This window comes from Cricetulus griseus, chromosome 7, assembly GCF_003668045.3.
Source record: "Cricetulus griseus strain 17A/GY chromosome 7, alternate assembly CriGri-PICRH-1.0, whole genome shotgun sequence".
Taxonomy (NCBI): domain Eukaryota; kingdom Metazoa; phylum Chordata; class Mammalia; order Rodentia; family Cricetidae; genus Cricetulus; species Cricetulus griseus.
The window spans coordinates 34,708,867-34,728,660 of record NC_048600.1 but is presented as its reverse complement, the minus strand read 5'-3'; the positions used below and the strand labels follow the sequence as shown (position 1 = coordinate 34,728,660).

General features: G+C 47.3%; 1 protein-coding gene across 2 annotated transcripts in view; it reads left to right on the top strand.

Annotated features, from left to right (window-relative positions):
- Positions 1 to 1,807: 1,807 nt before the first annotated feature.
- Positions 1,808 to 19,794, top strand: part of Shisa9 (shisa family member 9) — a 296,049-nt gene continuing 278,062 nt past the window's right edge. For both annotated transcript variants that reach the window (XM_027424768.2, XM_035447237.1), the window contains exons 1-2: positions 1,808 to 2,370; positions 15,078 to 15,205. In XM_027424768.2, the coding sequence (XP_027280569.2) occupies positions 1,808 to 2,370; positions 15,078 to 15,205 (691 nt within the window). The remainder of the gene's footprint in view (positions 2,371 to 15,077; positions 15,206 to 19,794) is intronic.

Genomic DNA, 19,794 nt, shown 5'->3' with positions numbered 1-19,794 from the left:
CCAATTAAGGGGATCTCAGCATACCATTTTATACATGGCCCAACTTCTTGGTATTTTGGAAATGTCCCCAAAGAGTCCTGCAGCTGAAGCCAAATAGAGGAGAGGGCAGTGAGAGCATTATTTCCCTGGGGAATCACCCAGCCCACTGCAAGGAGCATACTTAGTTAATACAATTAAAAAACAAAACGTCAGGGTATATGGCATATAAATTTAGCCTTGTAGCTTTGATGCAAATCCTGTTTTAGGAGCTACTGGAGTCAAATTCAAACAGAGGACTGGAAGAAGTGGGAGAAAGGGGAGGGGGGCCTATGGTGGGTTTAGAGGAATCGGCCAGGAGAAAGAGAGAGAGCAGATTTGGAAAGACTGAGAAGAGATGTTGGGAGCCAAGGCGACAAGCTCCGTGAGGATGTCAGGGAAGGGGGCTCCGTGGGGACAGGGGACAGCCTGCTGTCGAGACAGTCCAGCGGGCTGCAGGAAAGACAGGGTGGCTGAGGATGAGTGCCCAGGCCTTGCGCTGCGCCAAAACTGCCAGCGCAGAGGCGGCGCCGCGGTGTGCCCTCCTGTGGAGCTCAGAGAATGCTGCGGAGGCGAAGAGGGACAGAAAGCTGCAGGTCCTAGGGGCTAGGCGAGTTCCTGGGAGACACCTTCCAGGAGGAACCATTGCCTTGGCGTTATCCACTGGCCACCTCCCCAGACCCTTGGGCTTCTTTAAAGAGTTCCCATGCCCCTGTTCTAGGGTGCTTACCACAGCCCAGGGCCAGGGCACTTCACCCACCTTCCCAGTTCAGCCTCTATCTTCTCTGTTCAAGGACTCAAACCATCCTGGGCTTGCACCAGGCGCGGGAGGGCGCATCCCTGGGAAGGGCAAGGCGGTACCCGCCCGCCCGTGAGGAGGAGGACGATCCTGTCTATACTGCATCTAGTGTGTCTTAGAGTGTGCAACCATCTAGTCTGTCCCGATTCTCCCCGAGTCACCCCTTCCCTGATCGACAGATTGCAACTGCAGCTCCTGCGCAAGCACCTCAGGGGGGGAAAAAGCCGCGGGCGGAGCCACCTCTGAGCCCTTGCTTGCGGGGTGAACCGCACCTTTCTCCCCGAGAGGGTGCCAGAGGTCCCGGCCGCGGTTCTCTCCACCTGCCGGGAAATCTGAGCTGCTCTTCCGAACCTGGCGGCTGCGGAGCTCATTGCTCCTACCAGAGCACTCTCTGCACGCCCCCCACTCGCCCCCGCCCGCCCGAGTCACCTCTTCCCGCGCCCCGCCCCTTGCGAGAAAGCTCTCCCCCCCTCCGCGCGCCTGCTCTACCCGCCCTCCTCCCCTTCCCCCTTCCCTCAGGCCCTCCCTTCATTCCACAAGTGTCGCTTCGCTCTCTCCAGCGCACTTGGCGAGCTGGAGAGGTGAAGAGCATCTTGCGAGCGAGCGGACGTGGGAGCCGAGTCCCCGGCGGCTGGCGGAGGGGAGTTACGGACACACCGACTCTCCCTGACTCTCCGCCCCCGCCTCCCCCGGTGGCCGGCAGGACCTGCACCCCGCGCTGGCCTCCGCTCCTGCTTCGTCCCCGCCCGGCCCCGGCGCGCTCCTCCCCGGCCAGCCCCCTTCCTCAGCGCGCGTCGCGCTGGAGGCGAACGCAGGCTGAGTCGAGCGCAGTGGCCGCCGACCACTGAGCGCCCCGCGCTGCCTCCCTGCATGTGCGGCCAGCGGCGGCCCGCAGCCCCCGCCAGCAGCCTCGGCAGCTTCGGCCGCGCGTCCAGAGGCGGCGGCAGCGGCTCCAGCGGCTGCCGAGCGCTCCAGCCCGGGCTGGGAGACACGATGCGCCGAGTCCTCCGGCTGCTCCTCGGCTGCTTCCTCACCGAGCTGTGCGCCCGCGTGTGCCGGGCGCAGGAGAGATCTGGGCACGGGCAGCTGGCGCAACTGGGCGGCGTGCTGCTGCTCACAGGGGGCAACCGCTCCGGGGCCGCCTCCGGAGAGGCCGGTGAGGGCGTCGGGGGATCGGACGCACCGCCGACTCGGGCGCCCACTCCGGACTCCTGTCGGGGCTACTTCGATGTCATGGGCCAGTGGGACCCACCGTTCAACTGCAGCTCGGGCGACTTCATCTTCTGCTGCGGGACTTGTGGCTTCCGGTTCTGCTGCACGTTTAAGAAGCGGCGACTGAACCAGAGCACCTGTACCAACTACGACACACCGCTCTGGCTCAACACAGGCAAGCCCCCAGCGCGTAAGGATGACCCCTTGCACGACCCCACCAAGGACAAGACCAATCTGATCGTCTACATCATCTGCGGGGTGGTGGCTGTCATGGTGCTGGTGGGCATCTTCACCAAGCTGGGGCTGGAGAAAGCGCACCGGCCCCAAAGGGAACACATGTCCAGGTGGGCTGCCTCCCCTCGCCCTCCTCTATGGGTCCACTTTCCTTTCCCTCCCATCCCAGCATCCCTAGCCATGGTTCTCCCCACCCCAAGGTTCCCGATTGGGGAATGTCACCCAGGATAACAACTTTCGCTTGCAGTATGAAACGGAGGCACTGAGCTTAGCACAGGTGGGGTGAACGCCAAGTGTGAAAGGGGAGGGTCTCTTTCCCCCCTCGCCCACTTGCTGTGCCCTCACCGGAGATGGTGGTGGGACTTGTAACACAGCGGGGTCTCGAAACTCTTGGGTTTTGGGGGAGAGGATCCGTTGATTTTACATGCTCCTCTCTAGGTAAACAGAGGCAGGCAAACTTGAAAAGGGAGGGGGAGGGTGTGATCCCTCGTGCGCGTGTGTGATGGAGGAAGAGGGGGGAGTGAGTGCCTCCTGCAACTCGTACACTAGCGAAAATGAAGCAAAGGAGAGGGAGAGTGCGTGGAGGGAGTGAGGACAAAAGCCTCCTTGGAGCCGGCCGCTTTGCTTTCCCAGAGCTTTGATGGCCCTTGATTGGAACCTCATCTCTCCCCTTGGTCCTTTTCTCCCTCACCATCTATCTTTATGCTGCGGCCATCATAACACTGCGCCCCTTGCCTGGGTTGGAGCAGCCTCTGAGGCCACAGTCCTCCACCTTCCAAGCACCTTGATTCGTCAACTTTGCCTTTCCCTTTATTATGCAAGTCCCAACACGGGCAAAGTCGCAGGAGATGGGAGAAAGCATTTGGGGATTAATGGAGAGCTATTTGCCTTTTTGTTTAACCCCTTTCCTGAGTGTCTAAATTGGTTCCCAGAACTCAATAACTTTGGAGGAGAAGGATTCAGACTTGAGCCCAGCCCCAGGGGAAAGATGAGGGGTTAGTGTGAGGTCTGGGCAAAGAGATGAAAGGAGAACTACCACAAGGTCCCCGCTGACAGCCGGATGGCTGGAGCAAAAGCTGACTTTGAGTCTGGGCGTTGAAGTCACTGTGTTCTCTTCACCCTCCAATCTACACCCACCCCCACCCCGCACTGGGGTCCTGTGTGTGCGCATGTGCGCGCACTTGTGTGCATGTGTGTGTGTATGCGTGAGTGTGCGTGCATTCGATCCATGTACTTGCTTAAAAATCTGAACAAAGAGACCCACCAAAAATAGGCGAAGGAACATCACTACCTCACTAGTAATTATTTTCTATTTATATGTGGAAGAGTATCCAATGAGTTCTTTTCTCAGAGAGAAGAGAATTGGAGGGGAAGGTGGGGAAGGTCTGATCAGTGTGGGTTAGTGAGGAGGTCTAGGTAGATGGTGTGGTCTTGGGGCACAAAAGTAACCTTCCAGGGGGTCCAGGAAACCAGGACCAAAAGAGTAAGGCACTGGCCCAGCCTATCTCCTGCTACCTCACAGTGCCCTGTCAACTAACTCCAGCTTCCAGGTGTGTTCTCTTAAGGAGAGCCTTATCCAGGGAAGTCTCCATGTCATTGTTAGGATGGGGGTGAGAAATGGAGGCAGGTCTGTAATAGGATGTTGCTATGTAGGGAGCTAGTGCTCAGACGCAGGTAGGTTGCCTTGCTGACACCTTAACTGGGCCTGAAATCTCCACCATGCCTTTTTGCTAAGTTCTCAGGTCTCCCTTTTGGGGATTTGGTGACAAGAGGAGCCACTGTTTGCAGATCTGTGGGAGGGGTCTATGCCACAGCTTCAAGTTTTCTTAGATTGGGCACTCTGGTTAAACCTGTCCTAATCCCTCATCCCAGGCAGCTGTTTTGGAGGCATTGACTCCAGTTTTTCTGCAAGTTCTAGGCAAGATCTGTTTAGAGGCAACACCCAGGACTCCCCAGCTCTGGCATAGCAGCACCTTGATTCATTCTTCCTAAAAACATTCTAGAATGTTCTAGAATGCAGTGAATGTCTGGCTAGGCAGAAGACTTGATTATGTTAACTGGCAGCTTCTTAGGCATGCTTTCAAGCTTGCTGCTGTTTGAGACCACCTGTACTGCTTAAAGTGCCTGTTGTGCGTGTGTGTGGGTACTTTGACTTTAAATTAGAATGTGGAGTGGGAGCCAGGTACCATTGGGCTGGCAAAGCTCTTTGGGTGATTCTGTGAAGGAAAAAGAATAAACACCTGCTGAGCACAGGGCTGGGTGCCAGGGATTGTGAGGTGTGTGTGTGTGTGTGTGTGTGTGTGTGTGTGTGTGTGTAAAAACTCAGTTTTCACAGCTAGCCTATGAGACAGCTGTTAGTTTAATTCCCTGTTTACATAGGAGAAAATCATGGCACAGGTGAAGTGGCTTTGCTCAAAGCCACACAATTAGAAGGCAGTTGTGCCGTCCATAGTAATACTGGTCTGAACTCACTTACACCTGAGTCATATGTTTTCAGGCCCAGCATCAGAATCTGGGGAGCTTCCCAAGGTGCAGACTTCTAATTCTTGCTTTGGAGATTGAGAGTCAGTATGTTTGGAGTGGGCCCCAGACTTCTTCTTTAGCACCCTCTTTCAGTGAATATGAGATCCAGGAGAAACACTGGCCTTGAGTTTGGAAATACTTTACAAAGGCGGGAGGCTCAGAGTTAATCCAAGAGAACAGTGCAGACCAGTGTGACTCTTTCTGCATTCAGTAGCTTGTTTTCCCCACTTGTATAACCTTCCTGTGGCACCCTGACTGCCCCAGGTCCCTTGGGATGCATCATGTACTGCTTTTGTACTTAATCATTTGGAACCCAGTGTGGCAAAGGCTCATTAGCTTTAGCCTTATGGTTCTAAGATCTTCCAGCAGGGACCAGTACCCCAAGCTTAGTAGCAAAGAGGCTGCTCTGAGGTGAGGCACATTCTAGATGAAGTTAATCTGCCAGCCACAGCCTCTTAGTGTCTTTCAGGTGCTGCAGGATGCAGACAGGGGTTTATTCTTATGTCGCCTGGGAAGCACCTGGTCAAGGACATGGAGGTGGTGGTGTTCCTCTGTGCTCCTCATCCCAGTGACCAGTAAACTAGTGTTTTCCAGTGAAGGCCCCTAGCATGTCAGAATGCACATTTGGAGTTCTTGGCATATGGCCTGCTTCCTTCTGGACAGTTGAGGGGCTAGGGAGATGGTTCAGCGGGGAAGAGTGCTTGCTGTGCAAGCATGAGGACCTGGGTTCAAATATCAGCACCCACATAAAAAACTCAGCACTGTGGTGAATGGCCGTAACCCTAGAGCTAGAGGTGGAGGCAGGTGGATCCCAGGGCCTTGCTGCATAGTCAGTCTAACCAGTTGGTGAGCTCCAGGTTCAATGAGACACTCTGTACCCAAATGTAAAATGGAGAGAATAGAAGAGGGTATTCAGACACTGACCTCTGGCTTCCACATGTCCCCATACACAGTCAAGTGCACCTCTCTCCCCCCACAAGCATACAACACTGTAGGAGGGGAGAGGGAGAGAAGGAGAACGAGAGCCGTGGATGCACCACTGCAGCACCATGGCAGCAGCCACTGTTTCTGGAAGATGTGACTGCAATGGTGGCTAACTGTGGCCATTTAAAACTCCTGGATAGATATTGTTTGGTTTACAAAGTGTTAGTTACTATTTATGTATCTTCAAAGTTTTCTGTGTGTTGTTTGGAGACAGAGATTGACTGTGTGGCCCAGGCAGCCCCCTAACTTGTTGTCTTCTTGGCCCAGGTTCCCAGTGAATGGGTTTATAGGTATATGCCACCATAAGTTTCTACTATGAGAAAAATTTAAACATTCAAAAACCTTGAAGGTAATATGAGGAACTGCAGGACATTTTTTGCTTGATCACAGCCTGTCACCCCTGGCACTATTTATAAGGGCTGGCTAGGAACCCATGTGGTGGGAACTGTATTTGGCAGCATCCTTGACCTCTACCCATTGAGTAAATGGCACCCCCTACACCTGTCATGACAGTAGAAAATGTCGCTACACACTGTCATATGACATGAAGGAGTCCAATCCCTCCAGTGAGAACCACTAATCTTAATTAAACTAGCTTTACAGTGTTGTCAGATTTGCTTCATTTTATGCTTTCCTCCTGTTTCTTTTGACCTTTATCCCCCTTCCATGCATCTCCCCTTTCTTCCATTCTTCTCTCCTTTCTCCCTTCCTCCCTCCTTTTCTCTACTTCTTCCCCTCTTCCCTTCCTTCCTTCCTCCTGCCCTTCCTCCCCTGCCTTCTTCCTTCTTATACCCCCTCAGCTGAACCATTTGAAAATAAGTTGCAGCATGGGTCTTCCCACACAATACAATTCCATGAGCATAACTTAGAAAGAGAACAAAAATGCCACACTGTCATTGTATGTCCAATCATATTAAGGTCTCCTTCTCATATCTCAAATGTCCTTCAGAGTTTGACTGTAAGTCTGGATCTGGTAAAGGGGTGTTGTAAATGGCTGTGATATCTCTTTGGTCCTAATATTCATGCTATTTTAAAACCAATGCCCAAGTCAGTGGCTAGTACTGAAAAGCTGGGTTTCTCAGAGAATTCCAATTTCTGATTCATCTGGTCTGTTTAGGAGATCGGGTAATCCATACCTGCAGGCTTCACATAGCAGCACTGGTTGTGGCTGGGTGGTGACTGCCCCCTTTAGAGATTCCTTACAACTCACTTTATTATGTCTCCTGTGAACCTGAGAGCATCAGGAGGCTGTGTGAATGGCACATGCTCCCAGCAGATCTAGTGAAGCCTTAATATTTGTGTGACCTTGGGAAGGTTGTTTCACCTCTCTGAGACTCTGGTTCTTATCTGAAGGTTGAGAATTCATAGAGGGGCAGACTTGGAAAGTGATTAACGTATCTAGAATCACCACCCAGCATCCTTCTTACTGGAATTCCTTCCTCTTGTTCACTGAAGGGGGTGACATTGCAGCTCAGACCACAGTGACCAGTCTGTACTTTGTACTCGGTGGCAGTGGCCAAGTCTCCTAACCTCTCTGGATTTGCATTTCCATCTGATCAGGGAAGCTGGCAGTCTCTGAACAGGAGGGATGGCTTGTGTGTGACTAGATGAAATGTACTGCAAAGTGCTGTCTGGGGGATGTCGAAGAACCCGTGTTAGATTTGCAATTTTGCCACAAGCTTATGTGTAAATTCTCATTTAATTTCACACCCCTCCCCCACAAGGTAGCTTCTATGACAGTCTGCCTTTTACGGAGGCACAGACTGCTTTCCAAGAGGGTGAACAAGCACCCAGTGAGCTCGAGGAGTCTGATTTCAAACCCAGATAGTCTAAAACAGGGACCAAGGCCTTGGTCACTGGGCTGGACTGTGTTGGAGTGTGGATTCATAGGACCTCTAGTCGTCTCAGATTCCAAAGAAGTGCCCAATGTCCCCAAAATAGCCCTGTGCATCAGGGCCTGTTCTAGGAGTCAGTGTGAGATCACATTTAGGAATATTTTATGTATGTGCCCTGGCAGGGTTAGAGTTGGTGGAAGTGTTGGGAAAGCAACCTTGAGGGCAGGAGCATGTGTTTGAAGCTCTTTCTCCTTGAAGCCAGTAGGAAACACATGTTGTTTTTCCTACCTTCAAACAGAATAAAAAATCCAAGTCAGAAAAAATAAATCAATGTGGGCAAATGGATAGCAGTCTCCAGTGTGATTTAAAAAAAAAAAATGGGTTAGACGATCCGTAGTCCATTGCAAAGGCATGACGTGGAGTAGTAAATGTTCCCTTCCACTGGCCTTTCCTATGACCACACCCCTCCCCCCTGCCACTTTTCTGCACATCTGTGGTCATTTCATGGCTTCCCTGTCTGGAGAAGCCCCTGTGTGCTGACCACAGATGTCTCTATTTTTCTTGCAGGGCACCTTTGCTTCTCTCTGGGGACTGAAATCAGCTTTATAGAGCATAATTTACAAAGCCAAATGCACACGTTTTGCCTATAGAGTTTGATAAGCTTTGATATTTGTTTGCACTGGTGTAACTACCACTCTAGAAACTTTGACTGTGACTATTGTCCTTGTGTTCTGAACAACGAATGAAGTTTCTTGTGCAAGAGATGGTTATCAGTAAGCCCTCTGGTGTGTTTAAAACTCAGGACATGAGTTTGGAATGTGGTTTTGTTGGCAGAGTTCTTCCCTAGTATGTATGAAGCCCTGTGTTTGAGCCCCATAAAACCAGACATAAAACCAGGCATGGTGGTGCACACCTGTTCTCCCAGTTCTGGGGTGGGGGTGGGGAGGTAGGAGAACCAAGGTCACCCTCAGCTACATAGGGAATTTGAGGCCAGCCTCTAATACATGAGACTTTGTCACAAAACAAAATATACCCACTAAAAACAAACAAGCAAAGAAGAAAAGAATCCTCTCCAAATTTCGACTTGGACTCCTGGGGGCTTTCAGGCATGGTACCAGGACTGGCTCTCTGTTTGGAAATATTTGCTTTCTGTGTCAGAAAGAAAAGTGATTTAATGCTTCCATTTTGTCCCACCTGTAAGGATTCAGGCATTATGCTGGCCTGCCCCTATCACCTGGCAGAACGCACTCAGGCCTGTACCCTGGTTAGGCCAGGTGCAAAGGACCCCTTTAAAAGAAAGACCTTTGCCCACTTAAACTCTTTCTAACTCCTCTCTTTCCTGGTCTTGTGCTCTCTCTTTCCCCTGGGGCAGACAGGATTTTTCCTGTTTCCCTTCTTTTCTGTCCTCTCTGTGTCTCTGTCGCTTTACCTCTTTTCTCGTTCCTTCCCCCCATGACCTTTCTAATAAAATTTCTCACTAAGCTCTGTCCACCTGTCGTGTTTGTCCTGTGTCACCCTCAACCCCCAGTCACCCTTGTCTGCCATGGAATCTTCCACCAAGGTCCCTCTCCAATTATCCTAACACCACTGACAGGCCACACTCATTCCCCATTCATTCCCATCTCAGATCTGTCTCTTTGGCTCACTCCTCTCCCATTAGATCTCAAGTGGCATGTCCTCATCTTCAGGTTCCAGGTATAGTGTTCCCTTCCCCAGGAAGCCCTCTGACCTCTCATGCTTAGCTTCCCCACTCTTCCACATGCCCCAGCCAAGTGCTAAGTGTTATAGCATGGTCTCAAAGTAAGCTACTGGTTTATCAGTTGATTTGTTTATTATCTGTCTCTTCGTTATCACTCGAAGTAAGGAATTCAGGGACAAGCATTCCATAGCTTGTCCTGAGTACCTAATATAGAGAATTCTAGCATTCTGTTTTACATGGCATAAACTATCCATCCATCCATCCATCCCATCCATCCACCCATCATCCATTCATTTATCCATATGTCTATTCATTTATCCATTCATATATCCATCCACCTGTAGATCCATTCATTTATTCATTCATCTATCCATTCATTCATACATAATTTATATATTATTCATCTATCTACTCATTCGTTTATCTGTTCATCTATATATCCATCTATCCATCCAACATTCATCCTTCCATTCATATATACTTCCACCCATCTAATGTATACTCATTTAATACCTACTTTCTGGCCAACACTGAGCTGGAACTATGGGAGGACAGTGACAGACACAGATGCAATTCTTTCCCTCACAGAGCTGTTAGTCACATATTGGAGGGATAGATAACACACAATGAAATGTATAAGAAAATTGACAACTAGGTTGAAACAAGCAAAATTGCCAATATTCAATTGTTTTTCAACCTCAAAGACAATATGTCAACACAATTGTTAAGAACAGGGTTAAGAGAATGTGTATGGCAGAGGGAGGGAGGAAAGGAGACGAAGTGTGGTTGCTTCTGTGAGGGACACAAATGAGAGAGAATGCTCCAGGAAACAAAATCAATATATCAAAAGTTTTATTATATAGAATTATCAAGTCCAAAACTTGCCAAGCTGCTATCTCAGGTTAAGCCTGAAGGCTGACAGAGAGGATTCTACAGAACCAGGAAGGACCAATGCTCAAGTTTCACGGCCATCTGGTGGGAGAATTCTGTTACTTGGGGGAGGGTCAATCCTTTACTTTATTCAGACCCTCAAATACCGAATAAGGCCTTCTACCCACATTATGATGGGAAATCTACCTTCCTCAATTTACCAATTCCATGTTTATCTCATCCAAGAGTACTTTCTCAGAAGCACTCAGAAAATAGTTTTGTCAAACATCTTGGCACAGTATGGCCAACATACTGTAGTGTTTATAGCATCAGCACCGGTAGCATCTTGATGCTCATTGGCTGGTTTATGGACCAGCAGTATTGACATTATCTGACAGCTTGGGCAAAGTTTTAGGTCCTATCTGAGTTACTGAACCAGAATTTTCATTTTAATAAGATTTCCAGATAATCGTATGTCCTTTGTAAGCACACTGAAGCTGAACAGACAACAGAACCATGTGTTAAACCCTTAAGTGTTGCTTTGTTTTGTTTGTGATGAATAGACAGTCCTTTCCACTGAGTCATTATAGGTTTTGACACATCCCTACTTAAAATGTTTTAGTATGTACTTCATAATATGCTCATTTTGTTAATTATTATATGTCAGGACCTATGAGCAAGTATGAGGTGTATTGTAAAGCATGCATACATAAGTTTTGTATTGTGTAGAAGGTGGGGAAATAAACATTATTTGAAGTCTGCAGGTAGTTGTGATGTGTTCCTGCTTTCACTAACTACAGTTCCAAGGCATTGTGTACACCAAGGATAATGTTCCACACACATAAATAAACCCATGCTTTGAATGTTGTTCTTGAGAGTTTTGAGTTTTTTGGGGGGATGACTTTGTTTGGATCTGAAGGGACCAATTCTGTTTTAACTTTGTAAACAGCTAACGGAGAGTAGAGTTCTCTCCACCTCCTCTTCCTTTCCCTCCTCTTCTCTCCTCTCCCTCCATCGCTGTAATCTCTTATTTCCCTTCCCTCTCTTCACCTTTGTTCTTCCATTTCCCTTCCTATCTCCCTTCTCCCTCTGTTCTCTCTTACCCCTTTCCCTGCTCTGTTTCTCATTGGGGACTTGCTATGTAGCCTAGGCTGGCCTTGAACCTCCTCATGTAACCCAGGGTAGATTCAGAGTTACCATATTCCTATCTCGGCAGGAATTTCCATTGCTGGATTACAGGTGTGCACCACCACACCTGACCTACTGTGTTGCTATTGTTGCTTGTGTTAGCAGCCTTGCCTTTGGCCTGTGGTTTTGTAGAGGACAGCTCTTCATTTAGCCACATGCCTGCTTCGTGATGATCAGCCTGATCTAATGTTTATAATTTATTATTTGCCTTTCCTTTGGAGCACATATGACTGTGGTAAGGGTCTTGGTGAGGGTGTCACTGGTGGCTGCTCACCTGGTCTTTGGTCCCTAACTTCTGCCATCTTCTGTGTGGATCCAATGCAGAGAGTGGCATTGACACACAGAATTGAATTGTTTTCTCCTTTTAATGACTAAAAGCCATACATTGCCATTGCCTTTCCCCACACAGACCATTTTATGCATTTCCTGGAGTGAACCAAGCATGCTATTGATGCTTTGCATCCAGAACTGGAGATCTCTTGGTTTTGGTCCCACTTCATGCCTTGGGAATGACAACCCTGGGAGACAGTTGCCTTGTGACTCTGAAGCTCAAGTATCACACTTTCCACTACCCAGAAACTGCCCAGGGACCTGTGCCAGCCAGGTTGAAGGTTGCCACTCCAAACCCTTGATTTGTGATCCTCTGGAAAGCTTGACTATTTGGTGCTTTGGGGGGTGAGCCCATGGGAAATTTGATGAAAATTATGGCTTCTTTGCTCAAGAAAAAAAAAAAAAAAAGCACAAACAAATTTTTCCATTCAATTCCAGAGGAATTCAGCGATCCTTTGAAGCCCAGGATGAAGAGCCCGTTTAGAAGTGAAAAAGGCAAGTTAGGTTTTTGAGGCCCTGTCCTCCTCTCAGAACTCCCCTTCCCTGAAGCCTTCCTGAGTTTCAGACCGTGCCTAAACACAGAGGTAGGAAGGGCGTGAGCTTTGATTTCAGACATTCAGGACTGGGACTCCACTCACTCCTTCAGTGAGTAGCAGAGCTGATGTGGGCAGTTCCTTACTCTGCAAAATAGGTTATGATGATCTATACCTTGTGATGTTTCCCCGTTTGCCCTGTTCCAGCTTTATTAGCTTGCTTGCCTAATTCCTCTGTATGTCCTGCCTGACATTATTTCTGTCACCTTCATTTGTATGAGCTAGCTTTCTGTTACTGCAACAAATATCCAAGCTAATCAACTTACACAGAGAAAAGGTTCATTTTGGCTTACAGCCTTGGAGACTTCAGGTCTTGACCTTGGCGATGATGTAGCATGTCTTAGCAGGAGCATGTGGTGGAGCACAGCTGTTCTCTTCATGGCCAGATAGGCAAACAGTGAACTGAGAAAGGAAGACACTAGGTCCCACAGTTCTTGAGGACATGCCTCCAGTGACCTGAAGACCAACAACTATCCCTGCCTTGTAAAGTCCTCACCCTCATAGTGTCATGATGGAAGCTGAGCCTTTGACATGTATCTTTGAGTCCACATCCAAGCTATGACCTCACATGACCAGCCTGTCTCTGCTCATTCAAGTCTCACCTCTTCACAGAATGCTGCCCTGGCATTTCTCTCCCATTTTAAAATGCAATGATCACCATTAATTTACTTCTGAGCCACTAAGTCTAATGAAGTACAAATTGCTCCCCCACCCCAAGTCATTCCTTATCTGTTAACACTCATTTCCCACACAGCCTCTGCAACCTTAATTGTACTTTCTCTTTATGGATTTGTCTATTCTAGACATTTGTTATAAACAAAACCACAAAATCCAGGACTTTTGTGTTTGCTTTCTCTTACTGGCCATAAGATTTTCAAGTTGAATTCATGTTGGAGCTGGTGTCAGGGCTCCATTCTTCCTCTTCATGGCTGAGTAATATTCCAATTCATACACTGCATTCTGCTTATCAGCTGATGGACATTTGGACTGTTTCTACTTTTTGGCTGTAATGGAAATGCTATTTTGGCCCTGGCTCTGTTGGCTGTATCCTTCTTTGTTTATCTCTGTTCTTGCTTATTTTTATTTAACATATTTATTTTTATTCTCTCCCATAGAATGTAAGCTCCAAGAAGGCCACGACCTCTTTCAGCTTGTGCAGTGCTGTATCCCCAGGGCCTCATGTCATGCATGGCATACTGTAGACAATAAACATCTGTTGAATGAACAAATATGTGTGAGCTCTTGTTATTCTCCTGTCTTTTCATGGATTCCATCTTGGCCTCTAGCCTCCACAGCCTCTGGCTTACTGCCCTAGGTCTCTCTCCCTTCAGACTTCTCCCTAGCTGAGGTTCTGACCACAGCCTGTCACCACAATCAACCCTTCCTCATGCAGGGTCTCTGTTGTTCTAGCGCAGACACAAAATTGAACTTGAGCACACAGTCAGTGCATGGGAGGGCTTTCAAAAGTACCTCCCACATGCCCCAGATGTGGGGGTTCTAACCCTCTGGGTTCAGATGGATCTAGACAGTTTAAACTGTGACCATCACTGCCATGGCAGGGTTCCTCCAGTGGATAAGCTCTGCCGAGCTCCTGGGAATCTGTATGGACCCCTCCAAAGCAGTACCTCGCTTTTCTCTGTCTTCTTTGATGTGGATCCTCTGAGTCTACTTGGCTAGGAATGTCTGGGTGCATTCCCTGAAAAATGGAAACAGGGCTTGCAGGTATACACCTCTTCCTGGCCCAAGAGGAGATCAATATGAAGATGTTCACCCAAGTCTTGGTTCCTGGGGTTTTTCATAATAACAGAGATGAATCTACTGGTTTTTCACAGAATACCTTCATGCTTGTAGCTCCACTGTGGCTGGTTGGTTCTTCCACCTTGCTAGGGTTGCAGATAGAGACAGCCATCCTTGCAGGTAAGTGGGTATGTCACTGAAGAGGCTGGAACACTCAGCATTCCCCCCAGCTCCACGTGCATGAAGAAAGGGGAAAACAGAAGGAGGTTCAAAAAGACCACACATGTGGAGGGATTCACATGCAAATAACACTCCAGTACTACATATGTTTAAGAGTATTTGCATATCTCTAAGTGCACATATCATGAAGGGTAAATAAAGAGGGAAATGTGTTTATGGGTCTGGTTTTAGGGTGTGACATGTGTCTGATTGTTGTCTGATCTGTTCTAAGTGCAAACACAGCTTACGTTTCATCGTGATGTCATCAATATCAGTCCGACTGTGTTCCCATCCTCTTAAGAAGAAAAAAAAATCCATATAAGTAAAAAGAAAAGGTTTACTGGCATCTCTGGGCTGCACACTGATTGTGTGACCTTGGGCAGGTTAACTCACCTCTCTGAGTCTTCACTTACTCTTCTGTAAAGGAGTAATGCTTGTAAGCCCACAGAAGGTCTATATTCTTTGGCTTTGGTAAGGGATGCCATGCCATTGCTTTCCGTGGTTAGCCCAATGATTGATTAGTTTACTGCAGGGACTGGGCCATTGCTAAGCAGGAAGTATGGGCATCTGTGTTAGCCTCTGGGGTGGAGCCACACTGCATGAACTAATCATCTGGCCTGCTCAGCTGAGCCATCAGGTAGATAACCAGTGACCTGCACATAGAATGACTTTGTACCTCAGATTTATTACTTCTGTGTTTTCCTGTCTATCCCTAACTGGAATGGTGGCTCTCTGGAAGAGATGGCTTTGTCTTTTGTCCAGTTGGAGAGTGCTGGGCATATGGCAGGTGCACGCTGTCGTATTGCGAATGAGCAGTGTTGTGTTCTTTGTTTCTCCAGAGCCCTTGCAGATGTCATGAGGCCACAAGGCCACTGCAACACTGACCACATGGAGAGAGACCTTAACATTGTCGTCCACGTGCAGCATTATGAGAATATGGACACAAGAACCCCCATAAATAATCTCCGTAAGTACGGGTACACTGGCCACTTCCGGTCCCCCTAGGTAATGGTATGGCGGGATTTCCTGGGGCCTGTCTGGATCAGCGAAGAGCAACTCTAAGGATGAGTTAGATGTCTCAGTTTGATGTGATGCTGAACTTGACACCTTTAGAGTTGACTTGGTTGTGTTCTCTGTTAAATAGTGATCCACTTGGTTTTCTATTAAGTATTATATGACTTGATTGGTTCATTGTTGTTGATTTATTTACTTGGCTGTCACGTTAGATTTAGGTTGTTAATTTGTTAATAATTAATCCATCTTATTAGTTCATGTTGATTGGGTTGTGTGAGTTACTGGTTCATCTTTTCTGTTTTGTTTTTTGAGACAGGGTTTTTCAGTAGAGCTTTGGTGCCTGTCCTGGAACAAGCTCTTGTAGACCAGGCTGGTCTCAAACTCACAGAGACCTGCCTGGCTCTGCCTCCCAAGTGCTGGGATTAAAGGTGTGTGCCACCACCCGGGCTACTGGTTCATCTTGATGGGGTTATTTGTTAAGCAATTGTTTTATTTGCCTTCAGAGGTTGATTAGTTGTTACTTTTAGGTTTCATATTGTTTCAAGGAGCAAGTTTAGAAATATAAATATAAGATATATATATATATATATATATATATATATATATATATATATATATATATATAAAACTTCACAAAAAAGACATATACTTCCCCCACCATGTGTGTATAATAAGGTGTTGAATCCTGGTCATTATGGTTAACTCCCTCATTTGTGTATATAGTGGGGATGTTGAATCCTGGTCACAATGGCTAACCCCCCTGTCATGTGTGTGTATAGTGAGGATGTTGAGTCATGGACAAGATGGTTAATATACCATGTGTATGTATAGTGGGGGGTGTTGAGTCCTGGCCTTGATAGTTAATATGCCATGTGTGTGTATAATGGGGAGTGTTGAGTCCTGGTCACAGTGGTTAACCCCCTCATGTATGTGTATAGTGGGGATGTTGAGTCCTGGCCATGATAGTTAATACCCCCATGTGTGTATACAGTGGGGGTGTTGAGTCCTGGCTATGATGGTTTGGTATGCATATGAATGCTTCTACAGTAGTAAATTCAGTTTCCTTGTTCTGCCAGGAAAAAGGAGCAAGGTGCTTTTATGGTTATGTTTCAGTAGCTGTTCCTCCTGGGACAGAGCACCCTTGGGAATCCTGGTCTATTCCCATAGGTTTCCTTTCCTTTCAAAGCTCTGTATAGATAACACATACTGTGGAGCTGATGCTCTAGTTAGGCGTTGGGGAACAATGGATTGTTTGGATTCTGACAAATACACATTAGTATGGTGGTCATTGCTAGCAATTCTGTTTTCAGGTCACCCTACCTCAAAGCAATGTGAAAACCATAGTTGAAAGCAACAGAGGCAGTCAGTCAGAGGGTGCATCTAACCATAGGTGGAGATTCCCAAAGACAGCAGAAGCTTTGGCATCATGTGCTTTCCCAGGGTGGGTGTCCTTTGCTGAAACTCATCTACAAACTGCAAGACTTGTTTATTTGCTGAGAAATAGTTTTAGATTGTTAGGTGACATAACTTCTCTCATTTTATGATGATAATTTTTCATGGATTTGGAAGTTCTTGTTCTGTTGTCAATGACAGTACTCGACACTGACATGGTAGGAAAGTGGGCTGTCCAAGGGGATGCTTCAGGTTTCATAATGTTAAGTAACTACATATTATTTATTTGTGAACTGGATCATAGCACAGCATTAGAAATCACCACACCACAAATCCCACAGACCCTGAAAATAGTGTAAGTGGTGGCAACTGTGGCATAGCAGTTGCTGTATCTGGCCTTGCTTTGGATGAAGTGAGCACATTCTCTTCCCAAGTCTGGTAAATGTGTACCCCAAGCAATACACAAATGGAGGCCATCAAAGCAAAGACATGGTGTGGAGTCTCTGGCCATGGGGGGTGCTGGTTCACAGGTTTTAACGTAGAGTCTCTCTGTCTGGAGTGATTTGAACCACACTGGAGTTGTTCATTGAACAACAAACTTACCCAGCTTTCCTCAATGCACAGGCAGAAGGTCAGGGAAGGAATGCTAATTAATTCTGCTTAAATAAGGGACTCTTGTTTAAAGTTCTGCGGAACATAAGTGGCTGCTGGGAGGTGGATGTTCAGGGACTGCAGGACTCAGGTGTCTCCGAGAAGCCACTTTGGTGTGTGTAATGATTCTTCTTTGGATCTGTATTTGTGCCTTGATTTTTTTTTTTAAATACTGGGGGTGGGATCTAGGCCATGCTTGGATAGGATGGCATTATATTAGTGGGCCACACACCCAGTCCTTTTTCTTTTTTTCTTTTTATTTGGAAAACAAGGTTTCACTTACTAATGCCCAGGGTGCCCTGGAGCTCTTCTGTAGCCTAGGCTCACATTGAACTCTAGATCTTCCTGTAGCTGGAATCACAGGCCTCATAAGGCCTGACTTTGTGGTCTTTTGACATCAAAGAGAGCAACACTACAGGCAGATGTGCCTGCTAAACCCCAGGGGAGAATCCCACCAGTGCTATCACTAACATTGTATCTTTACAAGACTTGCTGGGGACATTGCTTTCATTTAATTCTGCCAGGTTGATCCAGTCCTTCTCCTCCAAGCATTCTTGAGAACATTTTACTAATTGGAACAGTAGGGATTATGTAACCTTGTAAGTTGAATTCACTTTAGAAAGATAAATTGTATGCAAAATAGCAGCTAACAGTGAATTCCTTTGTAAAGAATTATTTATCTTTTTATTGGTTATAGAAACTTTTTATATATTACAGTCACCTAAAATGTGTATGCTCAGAAGATGCAATGATCTTGGGAGTTCTCTGAGAGGTTAGGACTACATGATTGATATTAATTACTCACCAAGGCCTTATAATAAGCTGAGCAGTCACAGAACCCATTTTGGTGGATGGAGAAGAAATGGAAGAGGAATCTATCTGATCTGATCAATGGACAATTAGACCAACCCTTCATATTGAATGTGAAACTACTCCCTGGGCATTGTGGGAGCTGTAGTGACTTACCATTGCAAAATGAAAAGACAGATGCTTGTATTTGTGATACATTGAGAAGGAAGGATGATTCCATTTTGGGGTTATTCTTCACTTGCTGGATTTGACTGTGGATTTGTTAGTCCCAGTCTACTTGTCCTTTTCATTTCTGCTCAACAGTGCTTTCAGAGAGCACTAATCTCTGAAGGGAGCCTAGACAGCCTGAGCATGGCAGGCATAGCTCTGCAGGCCTTGCCCTTCTCCCCATTCTCTTTGCCTTGCTGAGAACTGCTAGATTACATGCCTAAAGCTGGTCCCCAAGGTCTAGCCCTTTATCTGGCCACTTCCCCCTCCTGAGGCTGACTACCAAGGTCCAGTTATCAAAGTATTGAAGTCCAGCAATCAGAAGCCCCCTTTGGCTCCCTTAACTAGCTAGCCTAATTAAAACGAAACATCTCATCCTAACATGGGTTTTCCCCTTTACCTTTCTAAACTGCCATTTATCTATGGGTCACATTTGTCTCCTCTCTATCCAGAGCTCCTTTGTCCATCTGGGACAAATACCCCTGTTCCCTTTCCCTTGTTCCCTTCCCATTCTCCCTTGTATTCTGTCTCCTGTCTTTGTCTCTTATTCCCCGCCCTTTGTCCCCTTGGGGCAAGTAAATCTCCCTTGTGCTGAGAACTTGGTCTTGGCATGTCCTGATCCTATACTGATCCCTTTCAGTCTCCATTTGTAATTCTCTCATCATCCTACTTCTCCCTCCCTCCCTCCTCCCCCTCCCTCCCTCTCCCTCCCTCCCCCTCCTCCCTCTCCTCTCCTCCCTCCTCCTCCTCCCCCTCCCTCCCCCTCCTCCCTCCCTCCCTCCCTCCCTCCCTCCTCCCTCCCTCCCTCCCCTTCCTTTCTTCCCATCCCTTTGTGAAACAAGTTCTTGTTTTGTGTCTTAGGCTTGCCTTGAGCTTGCAATCCTCCTGTCTCAGCCTCCTGTGTGCTGGTATTGCAGCCCAGTGCCACTATGAGGAGCTCTCAGCAGCTTTAAAACACTGGGGCTAGCTCATTTCCTGACTAGTCCTTTATGTTTGAGTCAAATGTTACCCTGTAGAAACACAGGTGTTTGGAAGTGGAAAGAGGTGATAGGAGAACTGGAAGGAGAGAGCTTCAAGGTGGGAGTCATTGTTACCAGTTTTCCTTTGTAAATTTCCCAGGGTTCATTTTTTTTTCCTCCATAAAACTCTGGACTAGTTTCCCCCGCCCCAGAAACAATTGCTGTTTCTGTTCTTTCCAGGCATTCAGTGGTGTTGCCTAACCATAATTAATTGTGGTAATCAGAAAGGCTTCGGCATTGAAAGCACCCTGCCTCTTCCTCTGTGACCTCTGTCTTCCAGAGAAAGCCCTTCTTTTTCACCTTGGGAGGTGTGATTGAGGGGTTGCAGATGCAATTGGACTGGGCGTGTCTCAGCTTAGCTGTGTTAACAGTGGTATTTTTGAAATAATAAATGTTTTGTATATTTTTGTTTTTAGAAGATTTGCAGAGATTTGTCCATGGAGTTCCGCACACTCTTCACCAA